This window comes from Colletes gigas, unplaced genomic scaffold (genome assembly GCF_013123115.1).
Source record: "Colletes gigas isolate AHSC1104 unplaced genomic scaffold, ASM1312311v1 Colletes_gigas_Sc00001, whole genome shotgun sequence".
Classification (NCBI taxonomy): domain Eukaryota; kingdom Metazoa; phylum Arthropoda; class Insecta; order Hymenoptera; family Colletidae; genus Colletes; species Colletes gigas.
In genome coordinates, this window is record NW_025106630.1 from 11,753,750 (window position 1) to 11,777,283 (window position 23,534).

General features: G+C 47.6%; 1 protein-coding gene across 1 annotated transcript in view; it reads right to left on the bottom strand.

The window, feature by feature from the left end:
* Positions 1 to 23,534, bottom strand: part of LOC122396860 — a 328,173-nt gene that overhangs the window by 266,892 nt on the left and 37,747 nt on the right. The window contains exon 2 of the mRNA XM_043395583.1: positions 13,990 to 14,160. Coding sequence (XP_043251518.1) covers positions 13,990 to 14,153 — 164 coding nt within the window. The 5' untranslated portion in view covers positions 14,154 to 14,160. The remainder of the gene's footprint in view (positions 1 to 13,989; positions 14,161 to 23,534) is intronic.

The window sequence follows — 23,534 nt, forward strand, 5'->3', positions numbered from 1 at the left end:
TATTTAAATACAGATATAACACGCATATTGGCTACTAGTTTATAAGATGAAGTGGTAGGCTTGTATTCGCGAGTCGCGGAGCCAGTAAGAAGCTAATGCCAATAACAGTACGTTAGAGAATTTTATGTACCAGCCCCTTGTAGTTTATGTACTGAATTCAAGTGGTACAGCGATGCTTGAAATAACCGGTATAAATTGCAAAATTTCAAGTACTATATCAAACTGGAATTTCTCATCATTTCTTCGAAAGTATTACTCCAATTAATTACTTCGATCGGTGCATTTTAAACGAGTATTTCCAACGAACACCCGATTTAATACCGCAGAATGTCGAGCATTGAAAATAATGCAACAGAATAATTCCAGTAATCTATCCACGGTAATAAAAGTAAGAGATCGTATAAAGTTTTAATTACAAATTATTTTAGAATTATACGTTTCTATAATACGAAACGTGTGATTAACTTATGTAAATTTCTATGAGCGAATTGAAAACAATATCAGATCGTATGGCAGTGATTTGAAACGATCGACTCGGAACAGCTTTCTATAATGATTGACGTTTATAGACCAAAGCGAAATAAACGAAGATCTTAGGGATATGATTGGAAGAAATTACGAACGTAGATCCCGTAACGCAGTGCTTCTCAATCAGAGCTGAATAGAATATTTGGTTTTGCAAAATTGTTTTAATTCAAAATTAAATTGAAAAACGTATGAAGTAATAACATCAACTAATTGCACGACGGAGGGTTAACGACTTGCATCGTTTCGTCTAACGATACCATTAGTCTTTTCCTTTTGCGTTATTCGTTTCATAACGTAAACGCGCTTGCTATTAATGCCCAACTCTGTACCCGAGCTCGGCTCGACCGTTTGAAAAGTGACATAATTTGTCTCGGAAGATAGTATCATTGTTGACGTATTGCTCGTAATACGCACGCAACCATGTGATTTCTACCTGGTGATATGATACACGGGCATGATTCGTTCCTTCCGCTGATAGATTATCTCGCGATCGACAAAGACGGCAAAAAAGAACTAATTAGAAAAATATTACTCAAACGTGTGACTCGTGTCGCGATCCATGGTTCCAAATACATATTCCGTGTACCGTACTACGAGCAACGTTAGAATGTTGCGGTAATTGCCGTTTGGAATTCATCCGTCGTCGAACAAGAAAAATGAAAGTACCGGAGGTGCACGCAGAAATACCTAATTGCGAAAGTCACGTTCGTATCGTTAACTCGGCTCGTGTCTCCGTCCTTAACAATTTCATTAGCCTCGCTATCAAACGTCGTATCACTCAAAACATTCGTTACACGTTCGTTAAAGGATGTAACCGAGCGTTGCGACCGATAACGAACCAGACGCTCTCGCGGATCGAAACGATTCGCGTCGGACAAACTCGTGCCCGTCTATTTGTTCCCTTAAACGCGCGTCGCTCGTTAGAATACGATACCGTGGCTGTCCCGGCGTTCGCGGTTGATCCAGTTTTCGCGCGGAAACCGAGAAACAAAACGAAGGGGTGCGATAAACACGGCGAAAGCCGATCTCCCTCGAGACCGTCCTGTCGATCCGGCGATACGGGACCGTAACGAATCCCGTCGCGCGGAATTTATTCGACGATCGAGATCGGGAAAGTCGATGCTCGGTTAGATAAATCACGGAATTTTTGCAACACGTTCCGCGCGACAGGAGGGAACAGGAAGCCGACGATCACCACCCACGAGCTTATCGGTACGCGATCGACGCGAAAGAAGGGCGAGAAATAAAAAAAGGAACGATCTCCCTCGTATTCCCACGGTTTAAACTCTCCGTGTTTCGTACGACGACTTCGTATTTCGAGCCTCGAAATTTTTCCCATGGACGCGTCTCACGATCGAGAGAGAGACAATGCCGCCGGACGATCCACGAAACGGTACGTCCACCACGGGCAGGATAATTCCGTGATCCACGTCCGCCACCCACCTGTACACCCACCGAGCTAAGTAAACGCGGGTGAACGCAGTGTCGATTATTCATAGGGGATCGTTGCAACGACTCGGCCAACTCGCCGATTTACCGGACACGCGCGTCGGTGTTGGTCCCTACGTGACCCCGGACTGTTCCTTTACAGTCGAATGCACCGAGCCACGGATACGGAGGACCCACGTTACAGGTTACTTCGCCACCCACGCGTCCGTGTTTCCCGTCGTTCCTCAGCCCAGTCACCGGGACACGGCTGATAGGGATGGTAATTTACCGTCATTATAGATAACTAAGACGACCGGTCCCGGTGAATTTCACAGTCTCGTTACCCGTCCAAATAAATACGCGATCGCAAGCGAACGTCTATTAAACCGAAACAAATGGTACACGCAGGAAGTAGAGCAGCGTTGAAAGGACGAGGAAATTGTTCCGAACGTTCGAAATTCCAATTCATTTATTGCACAGAACGAGCCTGTTTTGCGCCGCAAAAATCAGTAACACCGCGAGATTATACATTGTTATTACATACGTCGCAAACTGCTTTCAATTTCAAACAATGGGACCGACAAATACGACGCGTTGTCGGTTTCGACACGACCCGTGGACCGTGCTTTGTTTATTGTCGCGTGGATCGGTCGATTTCCTCGCTTATTAATTAGAATTTTATGGTCTCGTCGCCACCCCCTATCGAAACAATCGGATTCGGGTTATCTTAGACGAACGGCAGGCGTTCGTTGAATCGCCCACGCTCTGGTTTCCGCGGCGTAATGATGGCGATGATAAAAACGGAAGAAAAGATGCGTCTTCCAGCGAGTAATGAAAGGGGGAGTAGTGCAACAATCGTGACGGTGTCGAAGTGGAACGAAGTCGTTATCAAGACACGGGTGAAGAAGGGGCGGCCGTTTTAAACCTTTAAAACGTCGTGAGAGATTCGAGCGGAGTCCCGAGGGGTGATTACGCCGGGGCGACGACGCTGGGCGGCCGTCGGCTGTGTAATTAACGTCGTTAAAACATGGATATTAAATAAATTATAAATAATTATGTTCGACGGCGTTAACGACCGTCCTAGCCCACAGCGGTGACGCGGGCTCGGGCACATTTACGTTATCGATTGCAAACGGTGGACCCGCGGCTCGACTTGTCTAGACTATCCTGAAAATCTTTCTCGCCAAATATTCTTCCCGATCCATCATCCCCCCCTGGCCACGGGCACAAATGGCGTGCATAATCGTTTAATCGCGGTCTAACGAGCATCGTTGCTTTCCGCGTGAAACTGTACGAACGATACCGCGAAGAAACTCGATAATGTACAGAGCGATGTGTCGGATCGATACTCGTCACAGGCACGCTAAAAATTTTTGCTAGATTCAAGATATCGCCTCGACGCATCCTTTTGACTTTCTCCAAATTTATGTGACTCGGTTGTACGCTTTCTACCGGAGTCTCGAATCGAGCGGGAGCGCCAGATTTCGCCACGAGACTAACCCCGGGTGATTCGGTGGAATTAACGTCGATAAAGAACCACCGATCCGTTTTACGAGCCTCGCCGACGCTATAAAAGACGTTCAGGCGTGTCTCCTCTAGCCTTTCTGGCCTCTCGCGAAAGCTGCTCGACGAGCATCGGTGTCTCCGTGGCGTTTCGGCGGTCGCGTATCTCGATCCACGAATTAGCATAATCCTGAGCGCGCGATGGCGACAACGCGTCAACCCCGCATCGATTGACGCCCGTCGAGGCGGACGTTCCTTTTCGCGACGCTCGGAAACACGCGTATATGCCGACCGCGATCGTAATCGCCGGGGACACTAAAAGCCGGTAATGGCTCGATAACGGGACCGGGTCGAGCAACGTACCGGTTTCTAATCTCGATAAAAGATTAGGCGACGAGAAACAAGCCCCGGGATGGCAGTTGCCAATCGATGCCCCGATCGGCCATTATAATTCAAATGGCTCCATTAAATGTATTCACGCGCTATTAGAGCCGCCGCGGATTTTCTCGCCGCTCTCGCGGCTCCGTTTTCTTCGCGATTGGCCTCGACGAGGATGTCGACGACGAAGCGCACCGTATCGATCCTCGCCTTAACGCCGTTTCCATTACGTTAACGACCTACGTCTGATAAACTATTCACCGTGCGGATAATTGCGACGCGATTCCCCGCACTTCGACTATCGTCTGTAGCGTTTCCAGAATAACCACCGAACACCAAACCGGGAGCCATAAATTCCTCCGCGACGAACCGATACCTATCCCTCCTCGATGCTCGATTTCCCTACCAACGGTCCGGTACATTTCGGACAACGTCCATGCTCGTGTCGCCAGCTGATTCTCCGATATTATTAAAAGAGGGTTGGCTCGATTGGAACACCCCAGCGACGAACAAGGGATCCAGATTTCAAATTTTATCTGATTATAGAAACGCGAGGATATAATTGGTATTCTATGAAGAATATTTTTCAATCCGCGATCCTGCGATCAATAAAAAAAACGACGACTGTGAAGTCGGGTGTAATTTCGAGACGCGTCACCCTGTAGATAAACCCGTCGATTATCAAAGACAGTCGCAAGAGACGAGGGTGCTTTCGGGCGAAGTGGCTTCTTCAAAGGTCAGACGCGGAGTGGACAAGTTCACCGTTTGACGTCGAAGGGGTTGAATGCGTGCGGCGCAACCCCGCGACCGTACCGTGGCGCCAACCAACGGGGACGCCTGGAACCGCCAGACGTCCCGACGTCCATGGTTCCACGAGCTGCCACCAGATTGAGATACGACTTCGTTTCTAATCGCGGGACTCGGGGCGATTGCACACGACTCCGTCGTACGCGGCGTTCTCGTTGTATCGCGGGCTGATAAAACAGGATCGTTGATCCGGCCCGTAAATCTCCGCTCGATTCAATTATGCTAATTACGTTGAAATTGCGCAACGTCGCGATACTTGAGATCTCAATAGGGCCGCCGGGCTTGTAACGAATAAATCTTTCGGGGTTTTTTTCGCGGTGGCCGATCTTGTTGCTCGATAACGTCGCGGATAAAACCGAGTCGAGTGCTGTTCGTGGGAATCGTGTACCTCTGGAGATCTAAATTGCTACACCCGTAAACGCTTCGATACGTCGACGGGAGCGGAAACGAGGAGAGAGAGAGAGAGAGAGAGAGAGAGAGAGAGAGAGACACGGGAACGTAAAGTACCATTGATATTATTTCGTCTGGGGAATGAGGAGCCAGACCACCCTGGACTGACGAGTGGATGATCCAACCCGGATACGTCGTTCGAGACACGCACTCTTTAACCAGCAGGCACTTTAACCAACTTAACAGCCGCTGACTCGTTATAGCATAACGGTTCGACGGTCGACAAAGGTGCGAGATCGCGCCAATCGAAGCCAGCGTCCTCGATTATCACGCGTTCACAGCTTTCTAAAGCACCGAAAAGCGCGATGGAGGGACGACGAGGAAACGAGGTAGGACAACGGGACAGAGGCGAAAAGAACGCTGAAGGGTTGAAATCGGCGAGAGGCTGTCTATTCGGTAGCGATCGGTGGCTGGCAACGAGGGTCGCGCATATCCGTCGGTGTCAAAGGCCACCGGAGGAGCTCTGTTTATCTTCCGGTGCTGTATTTGTTTTCTTTTCTAAATATTTCGAAACGCAGTCGACGATTAAAAGTCTGGAAATTTACACGAGCGTTCGCAATATTCGCTGTTTGCGATCGGAAACACGACGAAGACCGTCCGATATTACGCGTGTCAAATTAGCAGAGCGAAACGGATCGAAGCGACCGTTCGCCCCGATAAAAGTCAACTCGTGCGAGTGACAATCGAACGACAGAAAAATACGAAAAGGGACGCGGGCGAAAATGACGCGGAATGGTTTACCTGCAATGCTATTTTTACGACAGGTACGCACGCAACCGGTGCGTGAACGCGGAGAAAAGAGAGAAAGCGAACGCGGGCGCACGGTCGCGAACATTATATACGTGGCTTGGCACCCCTTTTGCCGCTCGCGAACACAATGAGCGGCTTTGTTGAAAATTTCTGCGGGCTTTTGACCCCAGTTTTCCGCGTACACCCGCCCAGGCCAGCCCTCTCTCACCATTTTCGTTCGTGCTTTTCGTTCCCCAATACCCTGCCGATCGGCTCATACGCCGCTGAGTTCCCATAGGAAGATTCCCGTTCCCTCATCCCCATTCAACGCCGATCCCGTGAAATCCGGCTCATTAAATCGCTTGACGTATTTCGAGATGGCGCGTTCGCACGCGCATGCAGCAGCCTCCTACCAAAGGCTGCTCTCTTCCTCGCTCCCTCTCTCGATCTCGATATGCATTTGCACGCGTCAAGAAATCAAATCCTCCCGCCTCGAACCCCTCCCCGATAATGAATATATTAAATGTAAACAGATTAGGGGACAATTTTCCGGACCAAGCCCCCGTCCGATACGCTTCTAGGGTCCTTTGCTGCATTCTTGCAGGCGTTGTAATTTTCGAAACGAAATCTACTCGTCTAAAAGTTGTAATCTACCGACCAATGCAGGTAAACGTGACGACGCGATACCAGCGTTTCTGTATTTCACCCCCCTATATTTTACGTTTGAGTTTCCCCATCGAAATCCGTCGTTCCTAGCAAGGAAGTCCGTCCGACGAGGCGAGAGTGAATTATTCAAACGGGCCATTACGACTAGCTGAAATTATTTACAAAGCAGACCTTCAACGTTCGCTTTATCGCCGCTAATGAGCCCGCGAGCACTCGACGAAACAAGTAAATCGTTGATGCAATTATGGTATCGGAGCCCTGCCGGAAAACAAATCTCGTTAAAAGTAAGCAGGGGAAATGGAGTCTATTAGACACGAGCGAAAGTATCGGCCAAGAGAACACTGAAAAGATGAAACGCTGCCGGGGGAAAGGGGCTCGGGGTGAGTTATGTACAACCGGTGAGCGGAAAAGTTGTACATGCGGAAGGGAACAAAGATCGAAAGTCAAATAAAGAGGACTCTTTTCCAGATTAACCTTACATAACGAGCGTCCGCGAACAAGATCGATACCACCAGATGCACCATTTTGATTCTAGTCGCGTGTGGTCTCTGTGGCTCGCTCTGTGCCTTTTCTCTTTATCTCTGTTCGCCTCCGCGGCTTACGTCCAGTCCTGCACTCGTGCGCGCGTCCGAACGAGCGCACTCGAAAAAATGAATACTCGCGCGCTATCCTCGGACGCTTTGATCCTTTGACGAAAGAGGAACGGCCCCGATGGTCGTCGAACGAGCGAGTTTAGGTTCCGTCCCGTTTGTCATAGTAAATAGTAATGAAGGTTGCCTCTTCGATCGGTTCATTACCGAACCTTTAAACTTTTTCTACACGACCGTTTCGCCGGGACGATCGGCTCCGAATGTTTGCTACTCCGACATCAAAAGCTGCATCGAAACGCGTTCCTACGGCTTCCCAGTTTATGCTCGATGAAAATCACGGTTCGCGATCGTCGTTCCTCTATGCAGCTAGCAACGATTCTGGGTCTATTTGGACCCAGAATCGGGCGAACCGTATATTTCACAGTCGTAAAGTTAACGAAATATAAAGAATTTAGTTAATATTATTGATCGAAAGAATATAGGTATTGTTCATCAAAGTCCCAAATTGATTGCGAATTCCTGTCTACTAAAATTGATTTGCATCGAAATTTCACATATTTCGTTTTTGAAAAATGAGCATGTAGGCAGCGCCAAATATTGAAACTGATCCACGTAAATGCGTCGACGACAGTACGCAAACGAATGTACGTGGCTGTGTCACATTACTGCTGTAGCATGGATACCGAAATAGCAATTTCGAGATTTTTCCACGAAATTCATTTAAAAATCATTTTCACCTCGCGGATTGCACAATAATAGACGGGACAAATATGACCGACGGGCGTTGTTTGCCGATCCCTGGTCCAGGCTATCATGATTATTAATTTTGCCGCTTAATTTTCGTTCCTTCTATTGTTTTTTAACCGTTAAAGTCATATTTCGGATGGCTCAATTACAGACACATTTTCACCATAGCGATGCGCACATTTAGTTAACGATTCCAGCATATACCAGTAGCAATATTGTCTAACCGGAGCACGGAATAGAATAAATTCCAATTAATATAGAAAATGCAAAAATAAATTGTATCCTGCTATTCTACGGCTGCTTGCCACAGATAAACCTTCAAATATAAGTCGAACGCGAATAACAAGGGAAGTTCAAGAACCCGGAAATTCAAAAACTTTTGAAACGCGGTGTGGAACTGGAATACTTCATCCGTAACGCGAAACCATTTTTCGTTGGTGCTATAATACGGGTTGAGTGGAGCGAAGTCCTCGAAAAACCGGAGTTTTCTTTCTCGCGGAACGTTAAAAGTTTAAACAAAAGTTGCATCTGTTTTTTCAGGAATGATTATCAAACAATCCATACTTTAAGTTATCCCCACCGTTAAAGGTTTAATACTTCGATCCTCGAGAATTCTGCTCGTTGATAAAAATTGCAAATAGAAATATTGGCATTGCGGGGGATTTTCTCGAGCCGTGAGGCTGTTTCGCGTGGTTTCCGCTATCTTGGGGAAATTTTAGCCCGGTTTCGAGCACGCTGCGACCGCGGCAGTCACGTTATCCTTATAACGAACTGGCTGGGAATAATTAAACGCCTGTTTTGGTCGCACGACCCGCGTTCTGGAGCCGCGAACGGACGATCCAAGCGCCGTGATTCCGATCCGCATCGACAATTCTTCGCGCGCACGTACACCGAGACACGCGTGTACCCACGTACGGCTCCCGTTGCTCATTCGAACTATGCTAAATACCGCCTAATGAATACATACGGGCAGCTCTTTGATACAAAGGCGCTCTCTGCTTTACATAAAGCGCGGGCGAACTATTTGCCCTGTGGTCGACAGAATTTCAGCCCGTGCAAGGATCTAATGAACCTTTCGCTCGTCCGTGGCGTGCACGTACATCGTTCTACCAAAGGATCGGGCCCCGTCGTCCACGCTCAGCCGCTAATTAATTAAAATCCTCGGACAAAAAATTCGCACGGCTGTGGCGGCTGTTTTCGATAATTGGCCGGGTTTCGCGGACAATAAGTTTTAAACTTTCTGGTCGCGGTCGATCTGGGAACGCGCCGACGTTCCGCCCGCTGGTTCCCCGATAACGAGCGCCGCGGAAACCGAAGAAACCCGAAACCACGGAAATTAGACGAACAACCGATCGTTCCGTGAGGTAATTAGGCTAACCAAGTGAAATTCAAACGATCTTAATCCGTCGCATTTACGACTTTTCACTCGCTGCTGCTTGCCAGGACTTTCTTGTCAAATATAACGTTTATTACAAATATGAATAAGACGTTTCATGTAGAAAATAGCGTGCCCCGCATTTTTGATAATAACTATTTTGTCCATAAAACCAGTAGCTTCCGAGATATTTGCAAAAAACCATAAAGCTGTACTGTGCAACGAACTACCGTGTCTGATTATGTATGGTATAATCTCCTTCCTGCAGACCTACCTTCCCGAGTCCATACGAAGGAGATTATGCTGTAACCGATCAGACCTACCAGCTTCTCGTCTCTGTACTGTACATATACTCAAAATGGCCACGATTTCTCAAACGTGATCCTACAGTAAATATTTTTAAAATTTTAAAACTTCTCCATTTATTCGTTTCGTTTACTGGGATAGGACCTTCGTTGACTTTGCAACCTGCGAGGTAAATGACCATAACTCGACGCTGGTCTCACGGACATATTCCTTCCGCGGATCCTCTCTTTTAGAACGACCAAGGCGGTCCCCCATCGGCGGACTCGGATCCTTAATTAATAGAATGCAGATTTATCCGCGAGGATGAGAGCCGCGCGAGACACGCACCGAAATCACGTGAACGCGACTTTAAGCCGCTTACCACCACTTGTACAACGACGAAAACCACTTTTCGAGATAACTTGTAGATCTCTAATCTCCTATGTTGGTCTCTCCCTCTCTCCGTCGCGTCGTTTCGACTCTTATTTCCCTCTTTCCTACCTTTCCTCTCTCGTTAGTCCAGGAATCACGGATTAAGACCCCTTTTGCGAACCGTTGGTCGAATATTTCCGAGATGTATCGACTTTCTGTTTTAATTTTGAGAATGTGGCTGATGATATTTCCTATCTAGGAGCATGCAGAATTTATTTAGAAGACTTCCTTATATCTCTAATGCATTTCACGATAGTATTAAGGGGTGATACTTTGGAGGGCAGCTCCACCCTCTGAACTGAAGTTACCGCCGTGAAAAGAAAACACGTTTTACTTACTTTCAACCGCTCTTCAAACGTGGGAAGTTTCATTAAAATCTAAGGAGTGGAGCGCTTAAAATAACCAAACAATATTCTAGAAAAATATCAAGATACCAGCGAAGATTTAATGAACTAAAATAAAAAATATCTCGCTCGTTGCGTACCAAAACCATATTAATAACGTAATAAAATATTGTTTCGTTCGTAAAATTAATATCATCGATCAAAACCGTATCAAAGCGGCGTGCCAGGAAAATATTGCGACGCGTTTGTCCATATTAATTTTTGCGACGCCATAAAACTGTGTCCTGTTCCACTGTCGTATCGAGTGTCGTCCAGTATCCGGTCGCGACTCGCGGCGGCGTCGACGTAGTTTAACGCAAGAAGCGTCGCAGAAAGGAGCGGAAGAAAATCATTTACCCGTCGGTGTTCGACAAGTAGCGACACTTATCGCGTTTTTAATGATGTATCCGTATATTGCCGGAGACACAAAAGAGCCCGGCTGTCGATGCATACGTTGCGCCGAGAAATAGAGGAGAATGAACCCGCGGAAATGGAGAGCGCGGTTTCATTTCCAACCGTGGAAAAAGCTCCGACCGTTAAGTAATTAATTTCGCGGTGCTGCGAGACTCGTTAAAAATTTGAACAACCAGCCGACCATCGATCGCCACCGCCGCGATACGAGAGTGAATTACTGAATTTTATTTTCCACCCTCTACCTACGCGCTCCTCTCATATAATTCTAGCTCGAAGAAGCATTCGAGGACCGTGCACGACCACAATGAAACGCTCCTTCTTCGCCGTTAAACGTATACGTTATACATAGAAAACGCGACATTTATTTTACAAAAAAAAAACATACCCCTCGCTCGTGTCTCGACGGCTGAAACGCGTAAACGACGTCCCCGGTTCGCGAGACCGCGGGCGTCTAATGTATAACGATAATATTCGAGCCAATTTGCGCGACATCGTGTTATCGAGATCGTTAAACGGCCGGGTACACGAGTTCGCGAGGAGACAGTTCCGAGTCGGGAGTCCCGGCGAAAACGCGTCTCGGTACAGAATATGGTACGTCTGGGAAATGAATTCGCTGGTTGCCCACTGGGTACGGTACTCCGTTAAGTCTTCTACGTGGCTCGAATGCACTATGAAACAGAAGTTACACACTAAGTGCTTCGCAGCATGCGGTACACATTTTATAGCTATGTCGCCAGTCGAGACGTCGACCGAGTCTCGGAATAACGAGTCCGACTGGACGCAGCCAGTTCCCCGTCCCACTCTCTCGTCTTCCCTCGCAATCCGAACGTCCCAATAGCGTCTCTTTAATAATCCGCGTCGCTTAACGAGCTCCGAAAGACTACAATTAAAACGACAGCGACCGCAAACATCCGCGGAATCCGACGGTCTGCAATCTCTTACAGCCGGGAATAACGATCGATTCGAAAAGGGGGACGATGGACGTTTATGTGCTACGGACTTAATACAGAAAGAACCCCGCGAAATCCGTGTTGCACGGCCGGATCCAACGTGTGGTCGAGCCAGATTGCTCGAAGAGATCGGCAAAGTGGCCGGTGGTCTCGTGTTCCGTGAACTTTAATCAGACGGACCAAACTCTCTGTGTTTCGCCGGCACGGCGTACTTAATGATACCTATCCCCGCTTCCGACCGATAGGGCCGGAAACACGAGCAAAATCCCCTCGACCGCAAGATAAAGTTCCACGATCCTTCGAGGGACGTACGAGTGCGTCGCTTCTAAAGCCCCCGTGTGCCTGGAATTACGACAAGACGCCGTTTTATGAACGCGGACGGATGCTGAAAAATTATTTCAATGCTCCGTCTTATTTATTTCTCGATATACCTCACACACCAGGCGTATAATCGATAAGAATTGCTGAAACATCTTTTAGTATGTAACGTCAAAGTAAATTGCAAAATAAACAAAGAAGACAGCATAAAATATAGTAGTTGATGTAGTCACTGGATAGGGGATGAAATCCCCTTTAAAATGAGCGTTTGTACGAGTCGATAGCTTTATTAGTTCCGGAGATATAGCGATTTTAATTTCAAGTCGATGCGGTGGCAAGTTGCGGGGATAGGGTTTGTTTACGTTTTGTTACGCGCTCGCGCGAGTCCATTCATCTCGCGCGCGTAGATAGTAAACAGTGCGTAGTAAATTCTTGGAAATACTACGCCGTCGAAACTAGGTCACGAGAGTCACGTTTCACGTGCGAGCGAGAGGTCCGGCGCGACGCGTCAGACGGAGACAGAGATAGTCCAAATTAAAAAAATTACCTTTTACATAAATTACGATATCTCGGAAACGGGAAGTCGGATCGTCAAAAACCAAAAAGCATTTTAAAGGGGAAGCCTTCCCGCTCCCAACAGTGGTTTAATAATGGATAAAACACTAGTAGTTTCGGAGCTATACTCGTCTAAAGTTTAACTATTTTTAATACGCGTTGTTAGACTATTCTAAGACAGTGGAAACTGTTGGTTCTCTCCATTCGTCTTTGCTATACATATAGTTCCTATTTACATCGAAAGCTAACCGGAATTTGCTACCAAATTTTGTCCAGTTTTTGACAAAAAAATATAAATCTGTGTTAAGGTCTTCCTCGAACGATAACTTGAAGGGGATTTGTAGGGGATGTTTAGAACGATCACGACGTGTTATTCGTTCTACGCGGAGAGTATTGAGACCCTCGGTTACGAAGCGAGAGCTCCGGATATCGCGATCTAACGCATCTACAATCAAACGTCTAATGTAATTGAACCACACGCAGAATTACCGGCTATTCCCAGTCCCGAAACTAGACGGAACATTCTATATGGCCTGGAACATCTTGGAATTGGTCGAGAGAGTACAGAGTGACCGGTGCCTCGGTAAACTTTGATCAGTCCGTACCAAACTCCACGCGCGCCTAATCCCACTTACTTAATGGCGTCTGTCCCCTCACGTTCGACGCGGCCAGGAACTTGCATTCGAACGCTACATCATCAACTAAAACGTTGCGATGGAAACTGCTGCGAGTCCCGTCGGATGCGTCTACCTTCTGACCGTCGAAACTTTGTATATTCTCAGTACAGAGCTTACGAAATTGAGGCGTCATTCTTAACCCTTGTCCGGAGCTTTCGTGTCTCGCAGAACTTTGTTGAGTACTTTGCGAAAATAGTACGACCTTTAGATATATTAGACTCGCCCTTTCGCAAATAAATGTACTCTTCCTACCTATATACATAGAAATTAATATTTCGATTTTAATTCTGCGTGCATTCGAAGTACTTTTGACTGCGGTGAACTAATTATGCATTCGCGGCCTGGCTGATATCAAATTGCAAATTCGCCTGCGGCGAAAATAAGTTTGACACGGCTGATTTAGAGTAATGGCGAACGACCGTATTCGCTCGTGGTCCGGATATAATAAAATAACATTTCCTGCGAGCCAAAGTTTCGATAAATATAACATCTATCATTTAACTACATCGAGTTACAATTCCAAAATTATTGGTCTAGTAAACATGAACAAATGGCCCGTTTAGGGTACATTTCCCGTAGATGCGTAACGTGTTGCTAGACGAGGGTTAAAGTTACGCGGAGCTGTAATCCGCCATAATCCGGATAAGAGTTACAGTCGCATTCGTTTGCATTTTCCGTGGGTGGTTCGAGATTTCGCGTTCCGGAGGACAATATTGCCCCGGCGAACGAAAGGGGAGACCGTTACAGAGGGTATCGAGAACGTGATTTACTTACTTTTGCTGATTATTGTTGGCGGTGGGCATAGGGGTTGGTACCCTCGGCGGCGGGACCGGTATTGCTTTTCTTCTTTCTCCACCTGTTTGATGTACGGTCGGCGTGACGCGTCCGGTCGGCGCAATCCGACCAGCCGTTCTTGGTCTTTCCGTCCGTACGTCCATCTCGTTTCTGCGAACAATTCGAAACGTCCGAGTCGTTAGGCCCCCTGGAGATGAAACTCGCTACGTGGAATCGCTTTCTTTCTTTCATTTTTATATTTTTTTTCGCGGCTGATTTCCAGTCGCATCCGCCCGCCTATGCGCCGCGTTCTTTTCGCGAGGGAGCGCCGGGAACGATCCAGGAATTGCGACCGAGGGAGAGCGTAGCCACGTAAAAGGCAGTCGAGGAAAAAAAACGAAATTATTACGAGACGCATTAGTAACCGGGATACAAAAGTGCCATTTTCTCTTGTGCACGCGAGGCCAGGCAGACATCACAGAGATTGCGGTGAACTTCGAAAGAGCGATCCCGAAAGTCGCGTGCACGACGCACGCCGTGGCGCACAGAGAGACGAGTAAGAGAAGAACAGAGAGAGAGAGAGACGAAACTGAAAATCCCTTTCCACGGTTTTCCCAGCCACTTTGTTCGCGCGATGCTTTGTGAGAACGACATTAGATCGTTGAACGTTTTATAATTATTTCCCGCGGCAACTTTCGCCGATAATTGCGCGACGGAACAACGCGACACGGTCTCATAATCGTCGTTCTGTTTTAAACGCCGACCGTTAATTCCCCGGCTTCGGTTTTCATCCGCGAATGCCGCGGCAACAATGTGACCCGGTTGTCCAATTATTTTCCCTGCTTTCCCGCGCGCGAAAACGGCCGCGTCGAACGAGAAGCGACGCCGGGGCGAGCGTCGCGTTCCTAATTAAGCGTGTGCCCCCGCTAATTTGCCCCGATAAAAACGATGGAATCTAGTCTGCGACGGTACTCGACCGTGTCCCGAGACGCTCGACCGTCCCTGCGCAACAGGAAACGCGCGTAACATTTGCGTAACGGAATTTCAATTAATGATCCGACCAAGTCAGACTCCCGCGAGCTGTTTCAATAGGTGCTTTCAGAGCACGCCGCCACCAAAGTGACGCCCGCGGATCTCTTTTTTTTTTTTTACCGCCCCCCACTTCCGCGGCCATTCTCTCCCTCGGTTTTCCCGCGACTTTTCCCCGTCGATGTAACATCAACCCTTGGTTCAGGGCTTTTTCGTTTATCGCGCGATTGACTGCGTCGCCGATATTCGCGCCGGGCTCGAAAACACGCACAGTCGCAACCGTGGGACTCCATTTATACGAGCAGTTCACTTAACCGGGTAGTTGGCAGTCTACCGAACTTTCGAATAACAGGTGTTCTCGTTACATTGTCCAGACGATAGGAATATCGTAATATTTATGAAGTTAATAAAGCATGGTTAAGATCGAATCTCTTGAAAAAGGGTCAGAGAACGGTTTAGGGGAAGCACGAGAGGTGAATCCGTACATCCGATCTATCCAAAGTGGATGCTCGAGATACCCCTACCCCTCGGTTATTAAGCAACCGTGAACGTTTTGGATATTGACACAAGGATTAACCTGGCTGTCCCGGCCATTCTTGCAGTACTCACGGAACCTCTGAACCGTGGCTGGAAATCGCTGAAGGTTCAAAGGATCCTCGAGAGGAGAAGACGTGCAAGAAAAGGGCTAACCTTGTGCGTTGTGCACTTCTGGAGGCTCTTCGGTGCAAAAGGTCGTACATGCGTTCGGTGAAACATAACGTATCGCGAACGATGGAGAGGGACAGGGGCGAAGACGAGTTGAAAAGGGCAACTCCTTCAGGAGGCAAGCGGCGTGACGGACACTTGTGCCCTCTTGTGGGATCCATTCTTCGAAATTCACCGGTTCCGCGATCCCCGCCGTTCTACCGGAAGAATTGCCAGCTTTGTAAAACTTTCGCGATGGGTTTTCACCACCGTGTGTACCATTAAGATGAGAAAACATCGCGTGTTTTTTGCCATTAAAAAGAAAAGACACGAAACGGAGTTTGTTTGACGAGAAATTTGACTGTCAAAATAAAATTGGATAGCTTCTCAATTAATACGGAGACAATTCTAAACCAGAATTCGAAAGCTCTAAAGAAGGAAGCGAGGCAATCAGAACGTGCGCGTCGTCTGCGACTGGAATATTCGTCTGAGTTGCTAAACAAAACCTCAATTAATACCGAGGGTCGCGTGCTTCCCGCCGCCAATTGCCTCCAATTAAGTAGCGATGTACTTTAAATCGGCGCGCCACAAATCTTGTTCTTCGAATTAGTGTCACGGTGACAATAGTACGCGAACAGTTCACTTCCTTGTTGCACCACGGTGGCGTGCGCACGCCCAGCCAACAGGATATTCAATTTATCGTCGGATTAATTCCCTTAACGCGCGCCACGACTACCATGAATACTGATATTTCGAGTCTCCGTTCAACGGTCTAGAAAAAACACGCAATCGTGGCCACCAAAAAAAATTGCAATATTTCTATCGTAAATTTTATGAAATTTGACCCCTCCCGCGAACTCTTCGATTATTACCTCTTACTCGACGTTCCATTGTCTACTCGTCACTTCGCGTAAACGTCGAAAATGTATTATTCTTGATTCAATGCACGCGTAAGGCGTGGAACCCTGGACCACGATTTAAGCAACACCATACGCTGCTTCGACTCTGGAACAATCCGACCGTCGATTCTTGATGGTGGCAATTCAACTGTCACGTCGATCGAATCAGGGTTCGACGCGCGATACCTCCGACACGCTTAGACGAACTGTACCCCGCGCGTGTACAATGAGCTCATTAAGCCTGAATGCGATTCAATTATGCAGGCCAATCGATGCAAATTCTCTTCTGGACGTCTTCGAAACGACCGACCAAGTACGGCGAGAGCCTCTTTAAGGGAGTTGTCTCGTGACGAGGGTCGAAAAATCTCTCTCGAAGGCTTGTATCCTTTGTAATTTTTTAGGCGTATTAGGTCATCCCGCAAGTCGTATCGAATTTTTTACTTTAATATTGTACTTGACAATCGTTCGAAATAGAAAGTGTCGAGTGTTTGCCCCTAGACCGCCTCGCGAGAGCGCAAAGGGTTAATTCGAGTGGATAGATCGAGGTTCGATGGCTCGTTTCGTGACCCATCGATAAGAAACGAGGAACCCCCGTCCGCGTGCACGGGAAGGGAACGTTTCGGCGTAAACGGAAACAGGATACGCGGCGAAACAGGCCTGGGCGCGATCCCCGGCGTGTCTCGCCCTCGGCGGCGGGGGTGGGACACAATCGAAGCAAAGAAAAGGACACGGTTCGCGCAATCTCTCGAGCGCGGTGCAACATTGTTGTCACGGATACTTTGCCCTCTTTCACAAAGAACAGATGGAGGAGCAGGATGATGCTGTTGGGTACGACCATTATTTCTCGGCGTACAACGTCGCGTGACGGGGACGCTGGCGAAGACAATGCGCGTAGGCAAGTTGGTTAAAATATGCAGCCCCCGGCGTGCGTGGATCCGCGGCGTTTTGTGTTTACGTGTATATCAACGAACGAGAGATCGGCGAGAGGACGCGACGCGTATTTTCGCAAATAAACGCGCGCGCGACGACGGCTGCCGCCGCACAGGTGAAAAAAGGGAAAAATCCTTGTCGCTGTTGGTCGACGAGGCGAGACGTGGTGCTCGACGAGGGAGGTCGTACGGAAAAGGACGAAAAGGGGTGACGAAAACAAACTCCTGCCGCGGCAGAGGGCCGCACAATGGAGGGCATCTGCTTAGCAAATTGCGAAAAATAATCACGTTTGCCCAGGATCCGCGCCCAGGCATCTCGGAAGCTGTTGTGTCCCGTAACACAATAACACCTACTCGAGGGCCGACAAACGCGTTTCGAGGGTGTGACGAGCCGCCTCCGGATAGCTATAAGGGAAAATACACTTGTGCAGACACGGGGCTGAACGGGGGTGGAAGAGAAAAATGAAGCAACGTATTCCTGCCGGTGTATCCGCGGAAACAATGTATCCGTGCACCGAGCTACGAAAAAGTTCGTGCTCGTGCATCCATCGTTCGCGACACGTCGGAGCCAACCCTCTCCCTTACGACGATGCCCGGGATATCTCTTTCTCGCCCTCACGCTGATATCGCGCGTCTTCTTCCGGACGCGATCGTTCGCGATTTCATTTCCGCGGGCGGTAATTATTTTTACGGTATATTAAGTCGCCGAGAATGTTGCGCGTTGTATTGATATTATGGAAATCGCGTCGCTTGCATTCAACGTTTGACACTTCCGTTCCCGCAGCCCCCTCTGGAAAGAAAATCCTTTCGATATGGATTTACGAACGCGCGACGCGAAGGGTGAAACGATAAAAATACAAAGAATAAAATTGTATACTTTATTTGTAACTTATATTTCGTTACCACGAATTACGAAACAGCGAATATATACGGGCTCACTGATTCATACGATTTAATTATTGCTACGCGTATCAAGTGAAATAGTTTACCTGTACAGATTAGTTTTGAAACGATTATATTTACTCTGTTCGTTGTTAATAATTATTTTATTGCTTTGTAAACAGCCCCATGCAAACTCGGGCCATTATTTGCGCAAAGTAAATTAAATCCAATTTGTAAAGGGGAATGATACGGAGTGTTTACGATCACTAGTAAATATTAATACTTCACAGAAAACGAGTAATTAAACCAACGTTCACCGACCAGACAAGCGAAGGTATACAATTACAAGTAATTAAACTGCGGCATACGTAAATTATTGTACGGTCTAAGTTTCTGAGATATAATTGTACCACAAACGAGGTACGCGAATAGACCTTACATCCAATGTATTTCTGGCTACAGGGGTATGTTTATCCACCAAAAATTATTGCAATTGATCTGTATGGATCGTACCGTTATGAAATCTACTCAGCTTTCTTCGGTGGTTAGAAATACTGTCCCTTCGAAATTTGGCTCTGCGTTTAAAAACTCTTACGCGATGGCGAGATTCATTCGTACTTGTCCAGATTCCTCCCAGAAGGAATTACAGGCTACAGCGAATCGATCGATTAATTCCTTTCAATGGAACAGTAACGAAGCAATCTGTGTCACTCTCCTATCAAGCTGTTCGCCCCATTTGTTACGTACTGCGGACACGGACGATTCCACGCGAGGGCAAAAAGATATCGCACGACGAAATATATTTCCTCGTCCGCGGGAGCGTCGCGGGACCGTCGGAGAATTTATCGCCGATATTTCGTGCTGCTGCAACGCCGTCGACCTGTCGATTCTTATTAATCGACGACGCGACTACAGAGGTCCACGTAAAATCGCGCGAATACAAATGGTTCGAACAATGTGGCAAAAGTTCCCAACTAACTTTGACTGAAATCTTAAGAGCACATGATTATTCGATAAGTAACATTTGCCCGTTGATTTTAGAATAAATGGAGGGAACGTCGTCAAAGAACGCGCGTAACAGAAGCGGACATTTTATTGAAATTAAAAAGTTTCTACCATCTGTTTCGCTCTCTGAAAAAATTCCCTCAATGGGCAAAGCTTCGAATGCTAAGAGGCCATTATCCACAGCTCTTGATTAATTTTTTACGGGGAAACAGAGGGATTTTTATGAATGAGGAATAATGAATCTGTCTAAAAAATGGGAATGGGTTATAAGTTAGGACGGAAAGTTCATTATCGAATAATGATATTTTCTATCATAAAGGAATTAATTTCTATTAACACTTTGAGAACTGCACGTGCCTCTGGGCCAACCTAATATTTTCATATTTTACTAGATTAATTAACATCTGAAACTAAGAAGCTTTTAGCTACGAATTCGAACTAATTATTTTCATAATTATCGCTTCGCTGATTCCCGATCGCGCGAAAATTATGACGCGAACGCTGCACGTTTGACTACAAAGTAAAAATTAGAAGAAACTGTTGTACAAACATGGATCGATAAACGTTCCGTGAAAGCTAAAAGTTCGAGTGTGACCGTCAAAGGGTTGTTTGCCAGACGTTTCAAAGAGTTCCATCGATCGATAAAAATTTTCACCTACGATTCGACGAAATCCTGTAAAGTAATTGACTTCGATCGTGGGTATCAAAACACGGCAAACACGCCGCGATCATATTTGCCCGCGCTTCTGTGATTTTACCGATGTTTGTTTGAATGCACGAACGATCCATGTATCATTTTCACGACGCTAGACAGACAGGCGGACTTTATAAATTCGGGACAAATTAGTTTATCTTTGGGCGGTGTTTAGTAGACACTGAAAAGCTGTCGGGCCACCCAGACGCGAAAGGTGGCGCTAAAAATACAAACCGTTTCTCATCGCGACACCCTCGCGTCGTCTCTTCTCTCTCTTCCCCTTCCGTTCCTTTTTAAAATCACCGCTTTAACCGCGCAACTAAGTTTCTCGACGACTGTAGTACAGACTGTTTCAGAAAGGAGAAGCTCTCGATAAACGTGGATCCAAAAGTGATTAAAATGACAATGAAACTTATCAGGACCATAAAATTTGAAAAGATTTAAACGAACTCTGGAACAGCCTGTACAAATCCGTGCGCACAGCGAAACGTGTGCACCGCGGCGTGTCGGCGCTGCATTTTTATCCCCCCTCGAAAGACAATACCGTTTTCGATTAATTTTCAATAAAGTTACATGCACCACTGCCAGAACGATGAATTGTAAAGTTGGTTGCCGGTGAATTTTTTACACGAATAGTCTACGCACGCAGCAGACGAACCGTAGTCAATGCACGCCCCCGCAACGCCTCCCCCCCGTATCGACGAAAAAACCACGCACTAACGATGGAAAATGCAGGGCAAAGAAGTAATTTACCGGGCAGCAGAAAATGTTACCCGCGTATATTTTCCCGTGGAGTACTACTTTCTCTTCTTTTTTTTTTTTTTCAAACCGGCCCGGCTCCAGGCAGCGTGTAACTATGGAAAAATTCGAAATACTCGCGCGGAAAACGCGAGCCTGGTCGGGAACCGAGTAAAAAAAAAACAAGAAAAATAAAAATGAAACAGAGTGGATTTCAGCGTCGTTAAATAAACATTTTAATAAACGTCCGACCGGGGCCGGTAACCACGCAAGAAAAAAGAATACCCCGTTGGAAACGCGCCGACTGGAGGTGAACAATCGTTGGCCACCTTAAGCTTAAAGCTATCGTCTTCATTTTTAGAAATGAGATATTTACAGCACGTTTTATTAAATTCGTAATAATAGATGTTGCTTCTCGAAAGGTTTTCAAAGCACGAAAGCACGGGCAATCGCGACACGCAACGCGTTTCGACGCAGATGTTCGCACGCTGATACACGTTGCGTCCACGAGGAACGAGTCACGCGTTCCTCGATCGATCAGGATTTCGTTCCTTTTGCAAACCGACGGTTGTTCGAATCCGGCGTTCGCGTTTGCTCTTATCCATTACCCAAGATGTCGCGAAGTATCTACCATCGCGATCATGATTGATGTTGTTTGTCGTGGAAATAGGGGCGCACGCGACGGTTCGAGCCTCTTTAATCCTCGTGCATCGGAGGATTTCATCCGTCGAAAACCGGGAGACAAAAGAGAGGAATCGATCCGATTCGTGTTGTTCGACGTACGGAGAAGGTCTGATAAGTGGGACATATGGCAGGCAAATACGAGCGGAGCAAAAACAAATAGGTGTCTCCGCGTCTACCACCCCTCCCCGGCAATCTTTCCCGGGGACCCCCTTTAACGACGCGGCCGCAGTACACGCGACAATGGCGGGGTTAATGAAAGACGTAGGTGCTAGTTATGGATGCCATAACTCAGCTGATGGGGCGCCCGTAACACCGCCGAAATCAGCCTGTACTCTCGACGCCCCGGACCACCCCTCCGATTCCGTGTGTACACGCGTGTATGACTTCTGACTCACGAGCCGGTGGGGGTCCGCACGGGGGTGCGAAAAATAGAAAACGGGGGTGGCGTGACACAAAAGCGAGGAGGCATCTCTGGCTCGAGCGCAGAAAGAATTGCTAATCGCGAGTGCTCGGTCGCCCGTGGGCATTCGGCTCGAACGATGAAAAATGGCGTGACCCGTCGACCCGATGGAAACATCCTTCGCGCCCTTTTCACCTTCGATCGCGATTGTTCCGCGCGGTCCAGGCGTTCGGCGTCTTTCTCGACCCGGCGGCGCGTGCGAGCTTTTCAATTACTGAAAATCTGACACCGCCCGCCGCGTCCCTTATCTCCGTCCCCCCCCCCCCCTTTTCTCGTTTTCAACAGCGTTCCTCGAGATCGTGCAATTAATCTGCATTCACCCGAGAACGCGATGCCGGCGCCATTTAAAACTCCGCGCAGAGCATCGCTGAAGGCAAGTGGCAGCGAAGCACTGCGAGCATCTTAATTTAATTAATTAACGAGATGCCGGAAGTAGGCAGGTTTCTTCTTCAACTTCTTCTTTGTGATACACGGTGGGCTCCGTCCCCGGCGGAATCTCGTTGCAATTTCTGCTAATGAAGACCCACGCGTTCTAAAGCTCAAACAATAAACAGTACCACTTAACTCAAAGCACGCAACAGACACCACCGACTCTACCCCTTTCTTCCATCCGCGTCCCCGCCCGGGTCTGTCTGCAGCATTCGCTTACGTCGTCTTGCAAGAACCACGTGCCCCCTTCTTTTGCATCACGCTTCCACCGTCCCCATACACTGTCGTGAATCTAGCCTGAAAGGAGAATGCGCGCTCCCGTTTCCCCGTTTCGTCTACCTTTTTATAGTATTCCGCTGTACCCCGTCCCTGAAATGCCGGTCACGCTCGTTTTGACGTTTTCCCGCCCGGCGTCTTCCCAGCCACGCTAAGAATTAGCGATGCTCGCTTAACCGACCCCGCTTTTTCCGACTTTACGAGCACGTTCTGTTTAGAAACGACGACTTAATTGGAACGCACGCGTACGAACAACTTCTTTTCAGAGCATCCCTCGGTCTAACGCGTTAAGCTCGATTTATACTATCCCATATTCGTACTACCTTCTCAACATTCGTTATTCGAAGTTCTTAAGCAACTATCGACCTGGAATAATCGTCGCCAATGTTTTCGACCGGATGGAAGAAGAGTCGTCGAAACGATTCGCGAGAGGGTAACGAATCGCTCGCGACACGGGGTAGCAATCCCGTCTGTTTCTTGCCCGTCAAGAGCCTGGCCGATCAAAAGCAGAGAAGCAAAGAAGAGCAATAGGAACGAGGCTCTGAATCCTCTCTCTCAACAGGTTCCAGCCGGATCATGGACTCCTTCGCGTCAAGAACATCTAATCACATTTCTGTCAGCCCCCGACCATTAACCGACAGAACTTCTTCCATCGTTCGCCGGGCATGCGCCAGCTTAACTCGTTTGCCCCCTTGCTCGGTTACTTTCTTTATCTTCGTCCGTGAATCAGGCGCGAAGTCGGATGGTCGGCCCTCGTCTTTGTCGGTATCGAGTGTCTCGTAATTGCTCTATCAAAAGATACTTCCCATGCTTCTACGTCTACATTCCTCGACGCC